Here is a 20416-nt window from a genome sequence, read left to right on the forward strand (position 1 = left end):
CAACACAATTAAATCCGTTGTCGTTGATATTTATTTATTTTTTTTTAAAAAAAAATTACACATATATATATAAACCTACACTACACACTTAAAAAAAATAATAACCTACTACACCCAGCTTTATTGGCACAAGTGCGATGGAAAGAAAAAAACCCAATCCCTAGCCCTAACCCGTCGCCCCTTCAACCCGCCTCTTCTCCGGCTGCAGGACGCCGATCGATCGTCGGAATTTAGTCGCCCGGCCTCCTTTCAGCTAGCCCAAGCCTTAGCAACTCCAATCGCGACTTCAATCTCAAGTTTACAGCTTAGATCTACACTACAGTCGCGACCATCACTGTGTAAGTTTTGTTTCTTTGTTCTCTAGCTTCGTTCTCATGTTTCGTGGTTTTTTAGTAGATGCTAAGTATAGGTTTACTGTTTTTTGTGCTTTTGGTGAATGGGTTGAAAATTTTCAAGAAAAGGAGAAACAAATAGGTAGAACTTAGAAGTCTAGAAAGAAACGATCTCCCAAATGAGAGAAGGCTTCGAATTCTCTTTTAACTTTGTTGGGGGGAGGTGAGTTAGTGATAAAAAATGGGAACAGAGAGATATTTCTCTGAGTTTTTATTCTGCCCAATTTGTACTACTACTACTACTACATCCATGCTCCACACGTGTGGTTTCTTGACTCAGGCTGAGTTGTTAACCATGGTTAGTTTGGTGGGGTTTGTAGTCAAAGAGAATTTTTTGAGGAGGGGGGACCCGATGCCAAATGGAGGGCCCCAATTCTATTTTGATGTTTGCTTCAGTGGGAATCAATGTTTTGAGGTGGATTGTGCTTTCCAAGAAAAAATAGAGTGGCAGAGGTGTATGTTTTTAAAATGCAAGATCTCGTACATAACACCCAAATTTGGAAAATACAAGGGTTCCCATTGGGGCTCTGCTCTATTTATTCTTAGCATATGGTTATATCTTGTACTTTTTTGTTATTGTTTTATTTAATCCTTTTAAATTTGTTTTTGTTCATTATTGTGATGCTGAATTTAGATTTTGTTCCATTAAATCTCTTTTTTCCCCTGTAGAGGGAAGTCCAATCTTCTAAGGTAACTAATAGCAGTGGCACACATCATTCAAGTTCTGATGATAATGCTCGAAAACTATTAGCGGAACAACTTCCTAAAGATTCCTCTGAGATTGATGCTTTCAGGTTTTAATACCTTCATGGTTAATATGATATGTGGTTTTAATACCTTCATGGTTAATAGATCTATTCCAATTTGAAGATATGATTTTCGATTGATATAACATACATGCAGTTAACCTTAATTAACCCTTGCAAAGAAGGAACTTATAAAAGCTAAGAAAAAGTGTTAGATAAAATATTCGGTGATTGGACAAATTTCAGAGGAGCCAAGCATTTCTCTCTAGAATATAGCTTCTCCTGAATCAGTGGAGATTCCACAAGACCATGCAAATATTCTTCACTTTCAACTGATTCCTCCTCAATATCACTTTCCTGCATGCAGTTAAAATTAAAGTATAATATTGATGATCATCCATCATGTATATATATATATATATATATATAATTGGATTGGATGAATTTAGTGCTGGTGAGTTGGGAAGATTCCAGACAATGCCAAAACCTATCACCAATTCCAAAATTAAATGCTCTCGGAAGAAAATAATTTGGCAACCCAATGCCCTTAAATAAATGAGCTGGCCCTGCGAAACTTGTTGATCAAAATTGAAATTCTGACACCTTTGGATAATTCTGGATTCTGGGAAGGAGTGGTAAGTGAGCCTCTCTTAAATCATTGGTTATTGAACGACATATCTTGTTGTTGTTTCTGTTTTTAATGTTTGTTATTTAAGTGTAATGGTTGCTATTTATTTTTCAGAAAGCTGTTAAATGGTCTGAGAGAAAAGAGGCTGTTACTGAATTGACCAAACTTGCATCCACAAAACTGATTGCTCCCGGAGATTTTTCAGAAGTTTGCCTAACATTAAAAAAGGTTGGTACCCCACTTTGTTCAAGTATTTTTCTGCAATTTTTTTTATCTTCATTTTTGGTAGAAATACAGTTTTTTGTGTGATGATACGTCAAGTGGTACTTCCTTTCTAGTGACTCATAAAGTACTTGATTTTGATCATGACATTGATCTTTTTCTTTAATCTACTACTCTACCCATAGTAGGGTAGTAGACTCTTTTGACTAAATTCAATGCCATTTACTAATACATATACAAACAAATAAACCCTAAGTAAATTAATATGTATCTGCTAGCTCCAAGATCAAATAATATTTACATATATGATGACCAAGAAATTAGATTAAATCTGAAAAAAAAAAAGTTGAGATTTTATGTGCTAATTAATCTCACAAACCCACAAATTTAGACCTAAAAAGTTAAAAGATTGAAGGGTACTGGATCTAAAACCCATTAATTAACAGTACGAACAGTAATTCCTTACCTTTTATATATCTATTTTAATAAATAAGTAAGGTGTTTTGGATTTTATAATTATAAGTTATTTTGGATTCTATTTTAATAAATAAGGTATTTTGGATTTTAATAAAGACAGAGACAGTGTCATCTTCTACCTCTCCCACGCCCTGCCACTCGGCCTCATTTCACCCTTCATTATTGCAATTTGCACTCCCCCCTTTATTTTCTTGTTAAGTGCTAATGTGAATTATACAATATATGGGTCCAGTGCTTTATTCATCCCCATATTTTTCCCCCCTACATCTCTGTTACAGAGAGGCCCATTTTTCCTGCTATGTAACAGTCCCTATCTTGCTTTTGATAGATTGCTTCAGGGCTTGTTCATAATATATATGTCCTTTAAAGTCCACAAACCCTTTGTGTTTTAAGTGCCTGAAATGAAAACCCTTGGTTAATGACTCACTTTTGTGTTAAAAGGAAGTCCTTTAAATAGTATTTCAGAGATGATGATTCTTGATGGGGTATGAGGCTCTGAATCCTTCAGTTTTCTTGGATTTTTGAATTCTTGGATGAAATGAAATCCCACTGTTCTTTATTTCAGAGATGATGATTCTTGATGGGGTATGAGGCTCTGAATCCTTCAGTTTTCTTGGATTTTTGAATTCTTGGATGAAATGAAATCCCACTGTTCTTTTCCTTTATTCTTCTTCATGCAAGTGAATCAAAACAGCTCACTTTATGCATTTGGCCTTTTGTTTCTTGTTGCGTTGTTTTTTCAGACTTGTGGTGGGTTTTGAGTACTTTCTTGTTCTTTGATAGCTTTTCTGCTTCTTTATTCTTTATAGTAAAATTGTAAAAAAAAAAAAAACCACAGCTAATTTCGACGCTGTATTTGGCTATTGATTTGTACACTGTTTAGGGATAAAGGGTAACCAATGATTTCCTACATTTACTTCTGGTCAATGTATAAGTTTCATATTCAAGGCTCTCACTTTTCGTATTTTTTGCCTCTTGGCTAGCACATCATCAATTGCTCCCTCGTGTATCTTTGAATATTTTACTTTCATATTATTCCAGGGACTGAAATTAGCTGGGAGCTTCCAAGGACACACAGGTTTGTCTTAATAATATTTTGATGAAAATAGATTCAGATCGAGAAAGAAACTATTGTTTTATTTGTTCCATTACTTCAATTTAATAATGACTGAAGCTGATAAAGGCAGACATTTCAAACTTTTCATATTCCATTCTAAAGGTTAAAAAAAGGAATCAGATGTCATGTGAACTTTTAGTTTTCTCAACAATGTCCACTCCATTAATTTTGGGATCCTTTCTATGCATATATATGAATGTTGTGTTCTAAAATCACTAATTAGGGTGTTACATTCCATGATATAAATCATGCAATGTTCCGTATGGTAGGCATGCCAACTCTTCCCCCACCTCCAGTTATCTGACCGCCTCACCCCAATTCGACGATTGAATGAGTTAAGAATGAAATTTTGGAAACTTATAGATTATTTGAAATTTTCCAATTTATGTTCAGAAGTCATTCTGAACCTTCTATTTTTGTTAGTTTTTTTTAAAATTTTAAGATTAAAATCTCTTGCAAAGTCTAACTTCAAGAGTTTGTGAAGTTACCATTTAAAATACCATTTCTTGACATTAAAAAATAGGAAAAAGAAAAAAGAGTTTGCAAGGGAAAAAAGTTTGAAAGATACCATTTCTGGACATTAAAAAAACAATAATTTTCTTCATTTCTTATTTCTGATTTTTGAAGTATGACCATCAAATTTGTTGCTTACTTGTAAAATTCATTTTTTTTGGGTGATTTTTATCATTTATACCTTCTTTAACCTGACCATGCTTTTAGAGTTCTTTGCATCATTTTTTAATGTCAAGAAATGGAATTATAAATGAAGCACAAAAAATTGGTATGAAGATCTATGATTTGCATTTTTTTATCAAAGCTAAGAAATATGCAAATTGCATCATTTTTTTAATCTCTAGAAATAGTATTTTCTACTGCTTTGTATCAAAAAATATGTCCCAAACTTGCATTTATGTTCGGCTGGTTTATGTCGAGTTCACTACGATAAAGCTGCTAAATAAATTGTTTATGGTTGTTTTTTAATTATTTTTTTACTTGAGGCTTGTGTTTTGATCTTGTTGTATAATGTACAATTTTTTGAAGGTAGATTTTGACTGATTAGTTATTAAAAATATGGACAAAGAGTGGATGTCAAAAAATAGGTTATCACATGAATATGAGGTTGGGGTAGAGTCTTTCTTGAAGTTTGCAATGCGAAACGCTACCGATCCGAATGAAATAGCTTGCCCATGTTCAAGATGTGGTAATCTGAAGCTGAAAGATGTTGACACTATAAGAGCACATTTGTGTTGTAATGGTATAGATTTAACATATCATAAATGGATTTGGCATGGGGAAATATCTACGATCGACAACTCAATGAATTACAGTGATCAAGTAGGGCGAGATGAACAAAAAACTTTTGCTGAGGACCCTTTTGATATGGTACATGCAGCATATGATAGTTATGCTGAAAATCCAAACCAATTCCATAAGCTACTTGAAGATGCCGAGAAACCTTTGTTTCTTGGATGTACTAAATTTACAAAGTTATCAGCACTTGTGAAATTGTATAACTTGAAGGCAAAATATAGTTGGAGTGATAAAAGTTTCACAGACTTACTTAGTTTGTTCGGAGAAATGCTTCCAGATGACAATGAATTGCCTTCATCTTTGTATGATGCAAAGAAAAGCTTGTGTGCATTAGGGATGAATTATGTGAAAATTCATGCTTGTCCGAATGATTGTATCTTATACCAGAAGGAGTACGAGGGTTTTTCCAATTGCCCTATTTGTAGGATGTCAAGGTGGAAGTTGGGTAAAAATTCTACGATAAATGAAGGAGTTCCTGCAAAGGTCCTTTGGTACTTCCCACCTATTCCAAGATTTCAAATATTGTTTCGGAACAAGGAGATATGCAAGGAGTTAACTTGGCATGCTGATAAAAGAATTTGTGATGGACACTTGCGTCATCCGGCCGATGCGCCCGCTTGGAAAGTAGTTGATCATAAGTGGCCAGATTTTGCTGCTGAACCTAGAAATCTTAGATTGGCCTTATCAGCAGATGGGATCAATCCTCATCGTTTGATGAGTTCTGCATATAGTTGTTGGCAAGTTGTGATGATAACTTACAATCTTCCTCCATGGTTGTGTATGAAGAGAAAGTTTATGATGCTCACTTTGTTGATTTCTGGTCCTAAACAGCCGGGAAATGATATTGACGTTTACTTAGCACCTTTGATTGATGACTTAAAAAAATTATGGGATATAGGTGTTGAGGCATATGATGCATGTCGAGAAGAAAGTTTCTCACTTAGAGATGTCTTACTATGGACAATCAATGATTTTCCTGCATATGGGAACTTGTCAGGTTGTGTTGTGAAAGGATATCATGCATGTCCTGTTTGTGGGGAAGAAACATGTTCTACAAGGTTGAAGCATAGTAGAAAAATGTCATACACAGGCCATAGAAGATTTCTTCCTCCAAGTCATCCTTATCGAAGGCAGAAAAAAGCATTTAATGGGAACCAAGAGTTAAACCCCGCACCGAAACCATTAACTGGGCATGAAATTTTAGATAGAGTTGAAAGAATTAATTATCGCCCGGGAAAAGTGAGTGGGAAGTGTCAGATGCAGCATGGTGATAAAATATCTTGCTGGAAAAAGAAATCTATATTGGAAACATCTACATGTTTGGCATGTTCTTGATGTGATGCACATTGAAAAAAATGTTTGTGAAAGTTTGGTCGGTACGTTACTTGACATTCCTGGAAAATCAAAGGACGGGGTAGCAGCAAGACTAGATCTTGTGGAGATGAATTTGAGGACTGATTTGGCACCAAAGATGGGGGATAAGAGAACTTTTTTACCAGCAGCATGTTATACTCTAAGTAAGGCTGAGAAAAGAAAACTTTGCAATTCTTTGTCTGAAACAAAGGTCCCTACAGGTTATTCATCCAATGTTAAAAATCTTGTGTCGATGAAAGACTTGAAACTTGTTGGCCTTAAATCACACGACTATCACACTTTGATGCAACAATTGCTTCCAGTCGCCATCCGTGGTGTCTTGCCTAAACATGTTAGAGATGCTATCACTCGGTTTTGTGGCTTCTTCAATGTGTTATGTAATAATGTGATAGATGTCTCAGAGTTGGATGCTCTACAAAGAGAGATTGTGACAGTATTGTGTTTGCTTGAAAAATATTTTCCCCCATCCTTTTTTGATATAATGATTCATTTAACTGTTCATCTTGTTTGGGAGGTCAAATTGTGTGGACCGATTTGGTATAGGCAGATGTACCCATTTGAAAGATTCATGAAGACCTTGAAAGACTATGTGCGAAATCGCAATCGTCCTGAAGGGTGTATAGCCAAATGTTATATTGCTGAAGAGGCTGTGGAATTTTGCTCCGATTACATGTCTAATGTGCATACAATTGGGATCCCATCAAGACATCAGCAAATACAACTTACTAAGCCTCTGTCTGGTTCAGTATTGCACTCCACTTGTCATGATGAGTTGAATCAAGCACATCGTTATGTATTGGAAAATGATGTTGACGTCGATCCTTATATCGAGTAATTTCTCATAACTATTAATATTTTTTTCACTTTACTTACATTCTATTGGATAACTTATCAGTAATCATTTCATTAGGAAACACATGGAATTTTTGAAGGAAACGTTTCCTCATAAAGCTAAGTCCAAAAAGTGGTTACAAGATGAGCATAACCGGACTTTTATTCACTGGTTACGTGATCGTGTGAGTGCAGTTGGCAATTCCACCCGTCAAATATCCGAAAGATTGAAGTGGATAGCGCGTGGACCTAATAATCAAGTGTTAAAGTACTCTAGTTATTTGATTAATGGAGTTACTTATCATACAAAAGAGCGTGATAATACACGAGTAGTTCAAAATTCTGGGGTAAGTTTAGTCGCAAAGACAATGCAAGTTGCTAGTGCGAAGGACAAAAATCCAATTGTGTCAGACATGATTTTTTATGGAGTTATTCAAGAAATATGGGAACTCGATTATCACAAATTTCAAGTTCCAATGTTTAAATGCAATTGGGTTGAGAATAATAACGGTATTAAAGTTGATGATCTTGGTTTCACGTTGGTAAACCTCAACAGAATTGGATTCAAGTCTGACTCTTTTATCTTGGGCAGTCAAGCAAAGCAGGTATTTTACATTGAAGATCCTCAAGATCCTACATGGCATGTTGTACTTTCCACTCCTACTAAGGATTACATTGAATACATGAATTGTGATGAGTTGGAAAATGAGTCAATCCACTACCAGTGTTCTACAAGAGGGTTTGTATCAATGAAATCATTGGATGATGACGGAACAGATGAGAATGAACCACCGTGCATTCGTGAAGATTGTGATGGGACTTGGGTTGAAAATAATTAAATGTAATATTTTGTTTATACTACCAATGTTGTTTTTGTCTTTAGATGTTGATATATATATATATATATATATATATATATATATATATATATATATATACACTACTCTGCCTTTTTGTTTAATATTTAATGTCCCAAATAGAAATTTTATAATATTGCGTATCTATGGTCCCCTTCATAAATCTTTATTTTATTGTTAATTGCTTAGGACATAAAATGCGTAGAGATTTGAATAACCCAATTCACCATTGTCTTCTAATTTCATCTGTGCATAATGATTATCAGCAGCGTCACCAATATTCATGCCTAACAAGTTTTCTATTTTTTTTTTTGCAGGAATTGGGTAATTGAGGATCTTGACAAGGTTTCGGCATTCAATAATCTCCTCATTTCTTTGATGACACTATGGCAGCTCGTGGAAAGCTTCCTATAGGGTATCAAGTTGATGAAACGGTTGAGAAGAGCAATATATTACGGAGGATTGATAAGGCTAAAGGAAATAGTACTGCATATTCTACGACTAACAATAGTTGTGAGGGTCAAACAGTAATTGAATCTACAGAGACCGAATCAACAAGTACATGTAGAGGTCGTACACGTTTGGATAAGCTTGTTAGGCAAAGGGTGCATGGAATTAGGAAGGATGTAAAGTTCAACAAGATTGGACAACCAATTGGAGAATTTGCGGGTGAAATGCAAAGTTATATCGGCGTGCTCGTTCGAGAGAAGATTAAGATAAGCTACAAGACCTGGAAGCATGTTCCAAATTATGTTAAAGAGTTAATATGGGAATCGGTGAATGTAAGTTATAATGCTTACACAATTTCAATTAGCTCTCAAATGGTTACGATATATTGAATGTGCTATTTTTTTTAATAATTTTCTACAGCTAACGTACAATATTGACCAAAGCTGGAAGAAGGGATGTCTAAGTTCAGAAAATAATAAATGGCGTCAATATAAAGCTTTTCTCACTCAAAAGTTCATTTTCAGCAAGATGGATAAACCAGATGAATTGAAAGATCCACCGATTGGCTATGGTATTACACGAGATGACTGGAGTTCTTTCGTAATCAGCCGCATGACTGACGACTTCATGGTAAGATTCATAATTTGTCTTTTACAAATAAGTCAATTACAATATCATTAGTTCTATTGAAATCTGATACGTATGTGAAATGTTCAATTAACTAGAAAGAAAGTGATGAGCAAAAGAAGAGAAGAAGGCAGAACGTATACCCTCATCGACTTTCCCGTAAAGGATATGCACGTTTTGCTGATGAAATTGTAAATATATTGAAGCTGCTGGTTAATATTGCACATTAATATATTTTTGAAACTACTAGTTTGATATTTGGAAATCAGATTTCCTTATGGATGGCATGTTGCGCATGATTTTAGGCACATATTATTGTCCAATAATTCAACACCCATTCTGTATTTCAACCTAATTGAAGGTGTTATGTACATTCTTGTTATGAATATCACATTAATAAAGCTGTCCAACCGGCTGAAGAAGTGTCTCCTGCATTGTCCATTTATTTATGTGCTGGAATTTATGTTCCAAAATCTGTATTCTAAGATTGCTCCTTGTTTATAGGCATCTGAATTATGTGATGACGATGAGATAAATCGAGCTCTTATTTGGAAGAGAGGACGGGTCAACAAGGAGGGTGAATTTGAAGGGGATGATCTGAGAATGGCAGTAGAAAAGATTGTATGCAATCAATACATGATAATCAATACTTTGTTATTTATTAAAACTGATTTAGTAATTATTTTGTATGTTTGGTAATTACAGGATGATTATGTGCAAAAAAAAACGAGAGGGGAAGTTGCACTTTGAAGGGGCAAAGAAAGATATCCTTACAAATGCACTCGATTCAGAAGAACATGCTGGGCGTGTGAGGGCTGTTGGAGGCCATATCACTCCAACAATCTACTTTAATGTTGGTAGAAAATGGAATAGACCTCTTGATGATGGTCAATTAATCGTTCGTCATCAAAAGGAATTGCTAGAGGCAAAGATGCTAATTTCTGAACAAGAAGCACACATGGTAGAGCAAGATGCACGCATAGTAGAACAAAATGCTCACGCATGGCAGAGCAAGATGCACGCATACAAAAACTTGAAGAAATGTTCAGAAAAGGTGCATGCGACATTGAGGTTGATGAAAAAGGAAGTTGCTCAGTGAGGTTACCTCCCATGAGTGTAGATAAGATCAAAACAGAAAAGAGTGTCCCAAATTATGAAACTTTGATTGATGATGACATGAAAGTTTTGAGCAAGGATGAGTATCTTCAGGTATATGTTTGTTTAATTGTGGTTACATTACTTGATATTATTGCAAGAATAAGTTGCATCAATTTATAGCATGATTGATTGTCTTCTAGGGTAAGCCGGTTGCTTTGACATTCGTTTCTAAGACCAATGTTGTTGCCTATGGTACAATTGTTGATGTCAATGGGGCTGGCAAGTTACTTCATGGTGCTCCATTATCCATGAATTGCATGCGCGTCTCCGTTGATGAGGCTGTGGAGAAATCAGCACTGTTGCCATTTCCAATACCAAACGAATGTGATACTGTTGGTGATGCTATAGGAACCCATGTGGCTTGGCCTGCACACTTGGTAGTGATGAAAGATGAGGTAAAAATTTTGGTTCCGGTTAGTTAATATATAAGATTTTTTCAGAGTTGTAATATGTTCAGTTTCAGGGCGTATCCATCCTTTTTTCACCACTAACATATTTACATGTGCGATTTTCAGAAGCCTCAAAGAAAGAAAATTGTTGAGAAAAAAAGTAATCCTGTTTTGCCATCCAATGTGCCGAGATCATTGCATATTTTGTACTGTTATGCTAAGCGTGGGCTGGAAATACCTGGAAAACATATATCAATGTTTCTTGATCATGATTTATTTGACGATGAGTACGAACTACTTGTGGACCTTGAAGATATCACACCTTTTTATCTGTTGGAGCCAATATCTGCCAATTGTATAGTTGTTTACATGTGGTAAGTTTTCGATTAAATTTAACTTTTTTCTTTGAATTTTTTAGCATATATTTTGTATAAAATTCATTAATCTGGTAACATTTTTCTGTTCAAATGGCAGGATTCTCTTCAAAAAGATGAAAAAAGATAACAAGGTCGAAAAATTTAGATTTATGAATCCACACACCATCCCAGTCATGCCATATGTATCCAAACTTGATAAAAATGAAAAAATTGAACACTTGAATAGCTGGGCAAGTGTTTTGGCAGATAGGCTAAGTGGTGCAGCAAGAAATCAATTAGTTTTGGTGCCATACAATGTTGGGTAAATCAGAAATACAATCTCACTTATAATTGATTTTTTTCAACAATTTTGCGAAACGTGTTAATTGACTATCTGTTTTGTGCCTATAGTTGTCATTGGATTCTCACTGTCATCGATCCTTATGTGGAGGTGGTTTATTTGTTGGATTCACTTAGTCATCACAATCGCTATGAGGACTGGAAATATGTAGTGGATATGTGAGTATATATTCTTTTCTTAATTAAGCATTTAATTTAGCCAATGGAACACTCATGTCGAATCTTGTTGCTATATGAAGGAGCTTGAGATTGTTTAATTCGAACAAGGAGAGGAAAGGGAAAAAAAAGCCTACATGGGAAGTGATAAAGGTATTTCTTATATATGTTTGTCTGCGATAAATTGACAAATATTTATACATGTATTAATCATTGACAATTTTTTGATAATATAGGGTCCTCGCCAACCAGATGCAAAAAATTGTGGGTATTATTTGATGAGGTTTATGAAAGAAATTGTTGAAAGAAATGCTGCCAGTGATAAGGATTCACTTTCCTCAATAGTATATTTGACATATTCTCAATCTTCTCAAATAAGTGTGTTTATATCATGTTTCTTCTTCATTATTGTTTTTTTTACTAATATAATTTGAGTTTGTTCACAGTTCATGAAAACAGTTTACTCTAATGAAGAAATTGATGAAGTGCGATCCGAATGGGCGGAATGCGTACTAGACTATATTAATTATGACTAGGTATGTTTAATTAATATTGTTTTATTTTCTTATTGTTCACTTTTTCTTAATGAGTTTTTATTTTCTGCTGTGATAATCCAATTTCTGTTGTTCCTTTGGTGGCTCTTGTCGTTTTTGGGCTCTATGAGCTTGGATTCCCTAAGGTACGAACAAGGCCTAACTAGCTGCATAGGATCTTTAGTCAACTTTTAGTTAAAATGAAATATGTTGTAGAATAGGAGAGATTAAATATGCATAGCTTATTTTACATGTACCTAAAATAATGTTAATTTGCTTATGATATCAAACAAGAAGGCAGATCCATGCTAGTATGAATTAAAGTTGGGAGGCTAGCTTATTGGGATGTGGAGTGGAACTTGAAATGGTGTGTGGTTTGAGTTATTGGGATGTTGTGGAGTGTAACTTGAAAATGCCAAATCCATGGTTTAGCTTGTGGCCTGTGGGTTGGTAGGAGCCCACGGTTTGTCAACTGTGCCTATTATATTTTATGAATTCAATACAAATGCAAAAATGAGTTGAATAAAATCTGTACTGTCTTCCCTTTTGGAGTTGCTGAGTTTTTTTCTTTTATTTTTTTCCATGACAAGGGATATATTAGTTTGATAGTTGAGATTGGATTCCATGTTTAAATTGGTCTAAGATTTTGTTGATAATTTTGGACTGAGAATGTGTTTTCTTTTAGGTAACTCGGGAGTAATGCATAAGGGGTTTTGATGCAAGGATTGAGCTGTGTTTCAGATCACCTTGGTAATACATAGAAGTCATCTCGTGAACATCGTTATCAAGAACAAACACATGATGATTTATGTTTTGATATAACCATCTTTTGGAACTACTTTTGTTACATTTATATTATATTAGATGGGTTATTTTCAGTTTCGACTACGTAGTATTATATTTCAAATTTGATGTGTGTAACTATTTTGGAACTTGAATATTTTCATGGATTCAATGTAGTAAATATTTTATTTTATATTGATTTTTTTATTAATATTTATAGTTCGTATGAAGATTAATTAGGCAACGGTTTTAATCACAAACGACAACGGATATACACTGTTGCAAAACCGTTCTTGTAATCCACAAACGACAACGTATATAAACTATTGCAAATATGTTGTCCTAAGCCATAACCAACAACGGATTTACACTGTTGCAGAACCGTTGTCTTAAATAGTCAATGACAACGAATTTACACTATTGCAGAACCGTTGTCTTAAATAGTCAATGACAACGGATTTACACTGTTGCAGAACCATTGTCTTAAATAGTCAATGACAACGGATTTACATTGTTGCAGAACCGTTGTCTTTGGAGACTTACGACAACGGTTACAAACTGTTGCAAAACCGTTGTGGTAGGATGGATACGACAACGGATATAAACCGTTGTTATAGGGCACGCTTTTTACAACGCCCCCAGTTACAACGATTTTAATCCCCCCTACGACAACGGATAATATCCGTTGTCGTTTTGCAATTTTCTTGTAGTGCAAGTTGAAGGTCAGCAGTTAAAATCAGAAAATATGAGGCTAACTGAACTGATCCAAACTTGGAATAAGTCCCCAGTTTTGCTAAATGAGATGCAGGAGTCACAAAAGACCGTTGGAGACAAGACTGGTCTCGGCTTTGTTAACTATGATTGCATTGCTGAGTCAATAACTAAACCAAAACTGAATATGTGCATAGGCAAGTGTATTCACTTTGTTAAATCCAATTTGGTACATGAAAAGACCCATTGAAACTTTGAGCAATTGTTGGAAGTTTGGAATTGTATATATGCCACAGAGCTCTTGTGCAAGGCAAGACTGGAAATCTAGTCAAGCCACGCACATCTTAATTACTGGAAATCACAACCACAAAAAGGCTTGTTCAAAAAAGATATAGGAAAACTTATGATGTGGGAAGGGTGAAACAACATGTTTAATATAATACACATCACCCACAATTTAATGCATCTCATCATCAACACACACAAAGGTATCAGTCACACACAACTGTTTATGCACAACCGATTTGGGAAACTGCTCATGGTCGACAAGTTAGGTTGATCCAAGTATGGATTCCTAAAGGAATAATTCATTGAGGACCCACGAATACTTAGGTACCATAGTTTAGTTTGATTTTGTGCTTGCAGGTGAGAGGAACTGATAAAGTCAAGAAATCAGTTTGGCATATGTAAACTGATCAACTATAGAGCCAAACTGATACCCCACCATAAACTGAAGAAAAGATTATTATGATTCATCAGTTTACCAACTCAATTCTCAGAAGTTCCTCAATGCATATGGACAATAGTTTGAGAGGAAACTGATAGAAAATCAGTTTAGTGGAATCACCTATTGAGGGGGAATGAAGTAGTTATGCAAATCCAACTGATAAAGTCAGTTTTGGAACCCCAAGTAAAGTAGCAAACAAGATGTTATTTTTAGATCTTCCACAGAAGCTGAGTACCGTGCCATGGAATCTACTACTTGTGAGATAGTTTGGTTGCGTTGGTTGCTTGCGGATATGGGTGTCTCTCTTGATCAACCAACTCCGTTATATTGTGATAATCAGAATGCTATTCAAATTGCACGCAATTCAGTATTTCATGAGGGGGCAAAACATATTGAAATTGATTTTCACATTATTCGTCATCATTTTTAGCTTGGCACCATCACGTTGTCGTTCGTTTCTTCTTCTCTACATATTGCTGATATGTTTACCAAGGCACATTCCGCTTCACGCTTCCATTTCTTGTCTGACAAACTCTCAATGCTTCTAGTTGTGGCATCGTGAGTTTGAGGGAGGATGTTAGATTATATTATTATTAGCTAATAATGATAGATTAGTCTTTTTATTGTTCTTGGTATTCAACCTACCTATATAAACATCTTATTGTGTAACTTTTCTTTATACACTTCAATGATAAAGCAAACCCTAGTTTTATCTCCTTAAATTTCTTTAGGGAGAAGAAGAGAATATATTGCGGACAGACATCCCCGAGAAGAGACCTCGGGAGCTCGGGCATGGGTGGGAGAAACTGATCAAGAATAGCAAGAAGTAGGGAAGTATGATAGCTCGGATTAAGACTGTTCTGATGGGAAGACTGAGTCAAAAGATCGTGGGTGTTCTCAACGATATTTTCCCCCATAACTCCTCACTCGGGCATGACCAAAAAACATGGTCCACGATCTCACATCGTGGACATGACCCAAGGATCCCGGGAAGAATATAATCACATAGGCCTATAAATACCGCGTACAGAGGTATAACAAGGAGTTCACTTATCTCTAAAAAAAGCACACTCTCTACATTTTTATGATTTTCTCGTGTACGCACTTTTTGCTGACTTAAGAATCGGAGTGATCATGCCGAAAAATCTTATGACATCTCATTGAATCTCTTTTGTTTGAGTGTGTGCAGAACCCAGGCAAGCGAGGCATTCATTACCCGATTATTTGGCTTCTATCGATCGGGGCTCCTATTACCGACCCGAAAAATCGCCCACCCCGACTACCCGATTGTTTTCGAGTGACATTATATATATATATATATATATATATATATATATATATATATATATATATATATAATTTTTCGATCCATAGCTCGATTGCACTAGATTTTTTAATAAAATCAAGTATGAAAATATTAATGGCTCGAATAGAGATTACCATATTACGAGAAACAACCTGACCAAATCTACAAACCCGACACTAGTTGATATCTATTTTGTTTTGTTTTGTTTTTGTTTTTGTTTTTTTTTTTTGCACGGCTAGAGAGATGTAATACAGCATGTATAATATGAATTTTGTTATTTTTTCCCCTTTGACTTGTATATGATATATTTATGATGGTGTTATAGAATCATAATGGGCTTAAGATCCTTAAAACCCAAGGAGTCAAAGTTTGTATCTCTCCGCATATTGCCTAATCTATTACACTATTACATATATAAATATGTGAGTTTATTTGTGAATTTATATGGTTATCCTCCATTACTAGATAATTAAGGTGGTTTTTTTGATTATTTATTTATGTGACTATTCAATTAACTAATTTATTTAATATATCTATTATCTATTATTATATTATATTACATATATAAATATGTGAGTTTATTTGTGAATTTACATTGCTACCCTCCATTACTACATAATTAATGTGATTTTTTGATTATTTATTTATGTGACTATTCAATTAACTAATTTATTTAAAAAATTATATCATGCACTCTTTCAAATAGAAAACTAAAATTTGTGCATATACTATTTATTATTTGTTATTTTTCTTATTTGATTTAATTTTTCTATTATATATATCTAATATCTAATCTCATACTCAAGTTCTAATATATATATATATATATATATATATATATATATATATACTTATTTTTTTTATTTATAAATATGTGAGTTTGTTTTGTGAATAGTTGTAATTGTTCTTGTCTTAGTTGTTATTTTATTTGAATGGTGAAGAGTATTAAGTCATTTCCACAAAATGTAATAAAGCTAATTTAATTCTTGTTGGGGATCGGTAGTGTGTGTAGAGGGTGGGGGTGAGGGTGAGTGAATACACACTCTAGAAATTTTATGCCTTAACGTGATAAGGTTAAGCAAATGTTAGTCTACTTAACCAATTTTTCTCAACTTCCTAGATGAATAAAAGCTACTAAAAATTAGTACGGAAAACAGCTCTCACTAAACTAGGTGACAATAATGAAACTATGATGTGATGCAGTAATGTAAATGTGCACAGAGTTGTTTGTGGATGTTCGGAACTCAATCTCCTACGTCACTCTTTCTTTCTCACGGGAAGGATACACTAGAATACTTTGGGTATTACAATGTCTTGTAATACATCTGATCCAAGTTAGGACTTATCACTGCCTAAAGTGGAACTCCTAGATTTACACTGATAAGATTCTAAGTTCTTATCAAACTTTTTTGGTTAATGATGATGAATGCCTAATCTTTTGAAGCTTAGAATCTCAAATCCTTGGAGTATTCGATGTTCTTCAAACAACAGCTTGGATTTGATTAACCCTTGAAAATTTCTCTTAGAAGATCAGATATGTGTCTGCTTTAGCGAAGGGTTGAATGAGCAGTAAAGTGTTGAGACAATTTGAGTTCTCGGATGCTTTGATAATCTGATGTCCGTGTATGAGTTCTTGTTTTGCTCCATGTAGCTCGAATATTTATATCTCAATATTCAACGTTTCTTTTACTTTGTCAATGGTAAGAAACGTCTTTTCAGGTAGATATAGAGCATACAATATTTCTCTTTTTGTGGAGTGAAGTCTGTTCGTCTTCAAATATCTGTACTTGAAGTTTCTTTAATGTTCATTCAATATTTATTCAGAATAAATTCTATTAATGGCATTTCGAGCTTTATCAGATGGCTCCTTAAATGCTTTGTCCTTTCGCATTTAAGTTGTTTTGTCAAGGATCCATTACTAAGCATTTGTGTCTTTTGAAATCGGTAGACGACCTACAGACTTGTGTCCTGGTTGACATCAATTTTGATAATGTGTCTGAGATCGGTTGATGTTTGTGAGTTGGCTGATATCTACAGGTCAGTAAAGGTCTTCAACTCGGCAGACGTTTTCCTGTCTGTACATATAAATGACGGCCATACTATAACAATGATGTATTGTTTTGTTATCACCAAAAGTTAGGATTCAACAATTTCTCTCTTTTTGGTGATGAAAAAACCTATGCCCCAAAAATCATAAGCCAAAAGGATAGGGTAATGAATTCATTGCGAAGATGAATTGCATTGATACATAGTTGTTACAAGCAATCATTGATAAACGCAATAAAATCTTATTACACCTACTAAGGTGGAGATAATAAAATTTCATCTTTCAGACCAGCTACTGTCTCTTCTGCTGCCACTTCTGATGTGGTGCTTTGCTTTGCGTTTCTAACGTTCCATATCAACTGATTTTCTAGGTTCTTTCCCCTTTTTGACATCACCATGATTAAGATGAGAGATAATCTCTCCAAGTTGAGCACCTACAGTGGCTTGAAATGAATCAATACGCGAGTCGATATGAGCGGTGAGATCAACTTGAAGAACAAAAATCTTGGAAGTGGCATGTTCATTTGTGTGACGCACAGTTTGGTCACTTTGTCAACAACGGCTTCCATAACATGAAAATTATTTTCTTTATAGTTTATCATCTCATTGACACATTTTTTGAGGTCAGATGATAGACCATTCATGCAGGAGATGATGGCAGAATGTGAAGCGACAATAGCGGCATCTTGCCCTTGAATGCGATTGGTGAGACTCTTCATAGCAATGCGGAGGGTCTCAATGATACCTTCTAGATCATTTTCAGGTGATTCAGCGATGGTGATTGGTTTGGAGACATTCCCGGCAACCAAACTAACTTTGCCAGGAAGCAAGGTTGGTTAGTGCCTGATTATCATCAAGAGTTTCTTCCAAGAATTCAATGTGCCTTGGAGGAATTGCAGCTATTCTCGTGGTCTGTGTTGTACTGATGTCATCAATCGTTGGCGTGGTTTCTTCAAAAATTGTTTCAGGAGAAGATACGGTCGTGGTGTTCTCAGTGTGAGTTGAAGTGTACAGAACAACTTCAAAATCTGAGAGCGATTGTAGAACTTCAGTAACAGATGTAAGCGGAATTTTCAGTAAGGGATCTTCAACAGACTCTGTGTGCACAACCGAGGAGTTGAGATTTGGTTTTTCGTGATGGAGGATGGTAGATGGTTCTTCAGACGTGGTTGTAAGTTCCACAGATAAAGTAGGATAGTATAGTTGAGATTCATCTTGGGCTGCCATGAAGGCTTGTTCTTCGGTTGTGAAGATGGGTCCATCTTCATCAGAAGCATCATGAGAGTCCATAGTAGACATCATATCCTTTTCTTCTTCAATATATGCTTGAGTGTATTTGTCTGATAGTTGACAGGATATGTGATGCTTCAATCGATATTCATGAAGATATTGGCCAGTGACATCAGTGGATTGTTTGAGACGTTCAATAACCTCATGATCATCTTTGGCAGACTTGCTCAGAGGATCAAAATTTTGTTCTCGTTGAAGAATGACGTAGCGAGCTAGGCTATCACGAAGTTGGACATCAATAAGGTTGAATCGGCTTAGTGATGTTTCAAGATGGGAGGTATCAGTGAGAACAAACATTTTGTCTTCCAATCCGGCTAAATAACCCAACTTCTGCTCTTTGAGAATTTGAGAGTATGAGATTTGAGTTATGCATGTGAACCATTCATCAAATTCTCTTAATCTGAATAGGACTGCTCGAAGAATACCTGACAGAATGAGCATAGTTTCTACCTTGCCAACTGATGGCGTCTTTGGTTTTGGTAGAAGAACTCCTTTCCCTTTGTCCTGAGGATCAATATTGGGTTTGAAGAAGATATTTTGAGCGGATGGTTCAGCAATGTGGATCCTTTTTTATGGATAGGATAAGGAAACCAAAGGTGGACTGATTGGCTGATCAGTAGAGATGGACATCACTATGGAAGAAGTGATTGGTTCCTCAATCAATGAAGATGAAACTGTTTCGATTGTTACTGCAGTGCTGTCAGTAGTAGTGTATTGTGTGGGAAAAGGATATGTCACCTGAGTAGAAGAGATAGTGATATCAACCGACGAAATGCTTTTGTCAACGATGATACATTGACCATTGCTGATGACATGGATTCCTCTACTGACGAAATAGGTACATCAACTGATGATGTATATAATGTTGTTGATGGCACAGTTATTTCAAAGGATGAAATGGGTATATCTACCGAGGAAGTGACGACAGGTGCTGATTGTGCGGAGATCTCGACTAATGATTCTGAGATCTTTGGGGTTGGAGTGCTGACTGTTGATAGCAATTTCAGCTTCTTGGGTTTCGGTTGAGGTACTTTAGGAGCATCTTTTTTCTTTGGAGAAGGAGAGGAGCTACCAAACACTTGAAAAAGGGGAGCGTTATCGGAATCAAGATTAACAATGCGTTTGCTAGTTCTGGATTGCTTCTTTTGAATACAAGCGATGGATATCTGTTGTTCAGCTCCAATTTCTTGCTTAATAACTCGAAGATTGTCAGCGGTGACTTTGTTCTTTTGTAGAAACATAGGGATGGTCACTGCATTGAGCCATTTGGAGATATGTGGTGGCTCAAATTCTGAAGAGTCAACACCAAGCAGTCCAAGAATGTGGAAAATTTGCAAAGCGTATCCTTCAGATTGCCATTTACCCCTAATCATCTCACAGCGTGTGGAATATAGGATAGATGACCAGTTGAAGTTCAACCTAGAGGAAATATATTCCATATACTGAAGTGTTTCAAGGGTGATTTTGTCATAAGAACCTGCTTTGACGATAAAAGTATTGGCCACAATGTTAGCTAACAAGAGATAGGCTGGTTTTAAGCTTTGCTTGTGTCAATTTACCTTGATAGGG

The 20416-nt window shown here is 35.4% G+C and overlaps 2 protein-coding genes across 2 annotated transcripts; both read left to right on the plus strand.

The window, feature by feature from the left end:
- Positions 1 to 4653: 4653 nt before the first annotated feature.
- On the plus strand, positions 4654 to 6228 carry LOC140862964 (uncharacterized). Its single transcript, XM_073266008.1, has one exon. The coding sequence runs from the start codon at positions 4654 to 4656 to the stop codon at positions 6226 to 6228; it is 1575 nt and encodes a 524-aa protein (XP_073122109.1).
- Positions 6229 to 10142: 3914 nt separating this feature from the next.
- Positions 10143 to 11967, plus strand: LOC140862972 (uncharacterized). Its single transcript, XM_073266020.1, has 8 exons — positions 10143 to 10241; positions 10331 to 10585; positions 10706 to 10953; positions 11054 to 11257; positions 11347 to 11454; positions 11535 to 11604; positions 11688 to 11795; positions 11911 to 11967. The coding sequence occupies exons 1-8, from the start codon at positions 10143 to 10145 to the stop codon at positions 11965 to 11967; spliced, it is 1149 nt and encodes a 382-aa protein (XP_073122121.1).
- The last annotated feature ends 8449 nt before the right edge of the window (positions 11968 to 20416 follow it).

This window comes from Henckelia pumila, chromosome 1, assembly GCF_033568475.1.
Source record: "Henckelia pumila isolate YLH828 chromosome 1, ASM3356847v2, whole genome shotgun sequence".
In the NCBI taxonomy this organism is placed as follows: Eukaryota; Viridiplantae; Streptophyta; class Magnoliopsida; order Lamiales; family Gesneriaceae; genus Henckelia; species Henckelia pumila.

Excerpts from the sequence above, each read along its gene's own strand:
- LOC140862972 (XM_073266020.1), top strand. The coding sequence starts at position 10,143 with ATGAGTGTAGATAAGATCAAAACAGAAAAGAGTGTCCCAAATTATGAA. Across the intron at positions 11,258-11,346 it reads TTGGTGCCATACAATGTTGG|TTGTCATTGGATTCTCACTG; the intron begins GTAAATCAGAAA and ends TTGTGCCTATAG. Across the intron at positions 11,796-11,910 it reads AGGATTCACTTTCCTCAATA|TTTACTCTAATGAAGAAATT; the intron begins GTATATTTGACA and ends TCATGAAAACAG.
- LOC140862964 (XM_073266008.1), top strand. The coding sequence starts at position 4,654 with ATGGACAAAGAGTGGATGTCAAAAAATAGGTTATCACATGAATATGAG.